We start from the raw sequence: 4,114 nt of genomic DNA on the forward strand, positions 1-4,114 counted from the left end.
CCAAACCCATCAATTCCTTCCTTCCGTCTGCTGAATAACCAACCACCGCTCTCTCTCTCTGTCTCTCTCTCTCTCTCTCTCTCTCTCTCTCATTTTTATTCCGTAATTTTACTGTATAAAGTGGGTTTGATCAAGTATGGCCAAATCTATTTTCCTAAAAATAAAATCACCCAAATTATCCTTGATTATGTACCAATCCATATTCGATCAACAAGATCTTCAACAAGGTTTATCTAATTGACAGGCTCTAGCACTTGAACAGTCTCGATCAAGAAATAAATTCGAAATGAGTTTGAAATTTACCAATTAGACGTCGTAATTCGTAGAATGGGAGCTTTCAATAATTGCGACACCGTTTCAATGCACCTCGCACGTTCAAATTGCGAGGTGGTTGTTATCAAGCGTAGCTGAATCTATTTTCGTAAACAAAATTTCGCTAAAATCATCTCCGATTATGTATCAATTGACATCCCAACAATATGATATCTATCAATTTTTATCCTCTTGACAAGATCTATCACTTGAACACTTTCGATCAAGAAATGAATTCAGAATGAGTTAGCAATTTACAAATTATTAGGCTTGAAAGTACTTCACATGTTGAAGATGCAAAGTCTATGTGAAATTCGACCGACGCTGTTTGGTGGATCTCAACTGTTGAAGACACGAGGTCTCAAGAAAACCCGGTCGGCGTCGCTTCAGTCTCTCCCACCAAAATATCGACCCGCCCAAGGTGAGGAAGATCATCTCTAACAGGTCGTCGCCCTCATTCTCTCTCTCCGTGTGTCTACATGTTGTATCTCACCACACCTTTAGTCACAAACGACTGTCAATTCTCTGCGAGTTGATTCTGGCCTCAGATTTTAGGTATGCAAAAGCTCAATTTTTTATCTGAATTGTACATGATTAATATTAGGCTATCGATTTCATAATTTCACATTACCTAATTTAATTCAAGTCGGTCCTCTTTGTCGGGTGCTTGGATTTTTTGTTTGGCAATTCCTATCTTCATCACCAAAGCTATCATTTTTCATCACCAAAGCTATCATTTTTCATTTCTTTAAGGTGTACTTCTATGAGTTATATTGGGTGTTTGGATAAATTTCTGTATAGGCGAATTGCAAAGTGTAAAAGCCCTGTGTTGATTATGTGGTGGATCTTTGGCTGTGGTCGATTCTCTCATAAAAGAGCTCGATGAGGTAGAAAGCTTTAGTTTTTCTTATCAAGAGAAAAACCACAAAGCTTTCAAGGGAGACAACGCCAACTTGTAAACTAAGAAGGTTTTTTTTTCCTAGATGTAAAAGTAATCTTCAACTTCCAAGTTAACTTCGATGCTTTCCTTTCGAGAACTAAACACCATTGGTAAATAAGTGCTGCAAACAACACTGCAGTATGTGTTGGAAGGAAAATTCTGGTGTCCAATGAAACACCCAAACCATACTGAACAATGAACAGACCAAGGTAAATTGGCCTAAGCCATCGAGCATGAATTAGAACGCAAGCGCCGCCTGCAATCACTCTTGCACATCCCACACCAATTTAATATAACTTAAACAAATATTTGCTGACTTAGCCTTGTCCTAAGAAGCACACCATTCTAAAATTGCATCCTTGAAAGGAGGTTGCGTCCTAAATGCCCTTCCAAATACCAATGAGAGGAAGTATTATCGTTCTCTCAACAGTTGATAACATGACCACTTGGATAGACTCCAAGGAAGCTAGGCTTAATCTTATTAGATCGACCCGTGTCCCAAATGGTAGTAATCCATTCGTCTCTCTGTAAGAGCCGTCAACTTGTCCATCTCCCATTGCTTCACGGTTGCACCTCCTTGTGAAGCAAGGTGTCCCGAACCAAAGATAGAAATTTGTTGATTACTTTGTTCTACTATAGTTACTAGTTTATTTACTAACAATTGGGGATGGAGGGAGTCATATATTGTCTTCTATCTTTGGAATTCATGCAAATTGGTCTTGGCCATAGTTTTTAAAACTCCTACCTAATGATATTGATACCATAGCTACCGGACCTAAATGTACTCTCTCCCCTAAACCATAAATATTGGATCTTCCTGAGGCTCCAAATTTACAGCAGTGGGAGTTTCATTAATTAGATCAATGAATATCAAGAGGGAATGACTAGAGAAAGCCAAACAATACAGTTGGGGCAAGTTGAGGGAGGGCCAATTGAAACAGTCTACGTGCAAATATTAACATTGGAAATTTACTGTTTCAATTACCTTTTGTAAGGGAATGAAGATCTAATTCTTGTTCATGATGCACTTGACTTCAGAGATTGGCATTTATCTAAGTTATATAGCAACCTTTAATTTTATGCAGACTTGCAGTTAAACAATGTTAGTTTTGGCTCTTCTTTGGGTGTGGAGTACTATTAAACACTAGGGCAAGGGTATCAGATATGTGGACATGTATAGTTGGACATTTTCCAAGAAATGTCAAAGCAATTGAAATTTACATGTGGCTTGCAATGGGGTACGCATACGCTGACACCAATAATTTAGATAGTATATCGTATGTTAAGTCTAATAGTTCCTGCTGGTATGTATGCTATTTGGTTTCGTCTTAATCTAGAAAGGCATAGGCATAGCTGATGCTATCATGGATCTTGTGAGTAGCAGAACTACATTGCCAGAGAACAGTTTGAAAGAAATCGAAGGTGGAGTAATATTGGAAAGTCAGGTGAACCCTCTGTTGACTTAACCAAGCATGTAAAACAAATCTTTGGAATTTATAAAAAAAGGGAGGTCTTTGTTCTATCAAGTTGAAGTTGTCTGTACATTTTCTTACCTTGTCTTCAGGCTGCCCTTGTTGCTAGCAGGAAGTCCTTGACCAAACGGAAAGTTGTGTTGAACATCACACATGAAATCCTTGAAAGATGGGAGGCACGTTTGAGGGCAGCTGGCCAGCTCACTGTGTGTAGAATTTGTTTATATGTTATGGTTGCAGTTTCCTTCACTTTAATTGTCTCACTGTAGTCATTTTTACGTTACTAAAAACACAAGGGGAACCAGTGCAGGGAAGGTGGCCAAGCGAGTACTGAGCCAAACATCATTATCAGGCTCTCTCTCTCTCTCTCTCTCTCTCTCTCTCTCTCTCTCTCTCTCTCTCTCTCTCTCTCTCAACGGTTTGAGATTAGCCAGTGGATCAACATTTTGCTTGTTGGATAAAGAAGTTGAAGTCGGTTTTGTTGTCATTATTAGTACATGGGAACATTTTAAGCTCCATCCGTTAAAAACGCTGTCATATGAGACATGCCAACGTTTTTCAAATGTAGGTTGTTGAACACTTCACTCGATGATCTGATCAATCACATACGAGGAAGAGTGCTAAGCCCAATATTGTCATGTCGGGGCAAAAACCCTGTAAAATTGAACTCATGGTTTTTTAGTGTTGTGACCGTGTGAGGGAGGCTAAATTTGGAGTGATGATAGTTGGATTCAATTCTCAAACAATTGAATTCAAGCAGCTAATATTAGGAACTTTCCGCCTATTGGCCTTGTCAACCAAGCTATACATGTTATATTGTTATCGTTAAGTGTTGAAGTAGGTCTTCTCTTTAATAAGAACTGCCTTAACCCTTTCATGTTTATACATGCAGGGACCCACTATAAGGTTGGTTTTTTGCAAACGCGATGGGAGAGTAGCTGGAGATTAGATTACTATGCTGTAGTTATATGTGTACCCAAAAAGTTGCTTTATAAGTTTGTTCAACAACTTAAGAACAGTGAAATATTTTTCTTTCTTTACTACACCATATTCATTTGTCTGACCCAGATTTGTGCGATTCTTTGTCAAATGATGTACTACATGAAGTTCATAAGGCACATCCCAGCATGCAACAGTTACGATAACATTTGACAAAAAATGCAAGTTTGAGTCTCCTCCAACGCTTGTAAATCAGAATTTTCGAGATCGATGAAGACTCAAAAGTGTGATTTTAGAATTCTATGGAATTTCTGGCTCAGTGGGCCTTCATTTCACTTATTCGCAGCTTGTGGCTGATTTTCCGACAAAAAGCATGGTTCGTGCAAAAAAATGCCTGGAAAATGATGAGTTTTGGTTGAACTGGTTGTGATTAGTTCCAATTGGATATGTA

The 4,114-nt window shown here is 38.6% G+C and overlaps 1 protein-coding gene across 1 annotated transcript; it reads left to right on the plus strand.

The window, feature by feature from the left end:
• Positions 1-327: 327 nt before the first annotated feature.
• Positions 328-3,842, plus strand: LOC131328676 (uncharacterized). Its single transcript, XM_058361590.1, has 4 exons — positions 328-362; positions 664-867; positions 2,637-2,697; positions 2,817-3,842. The coding sequence occupies exons 1-4, from the start codon at positions 328-330 to the stop codon at positions 2,991-2,993; spliced, it is 477 nt and encodes a 158-aa protein (XP_058217573.1). The 3' UTR covers positions 2,994-3,842.
• Positions 3,843-4,114: the final 272 nt, after the last annotated feature.

Source organism: Rhododendron vialii, chromosome 6a (assembly GCF_030253575.1).
Source record: "Rhododendron vialii isolate Sample 1 chromosome 6a, ASM3025357v1".
Classification (NCBI taxonomy): Eukaryota; Viridiplantae; Streptophyta; class Magnoliopsida; order Ericales; family Ericaceae; genus Rhododendron; species Rhododendron vialii.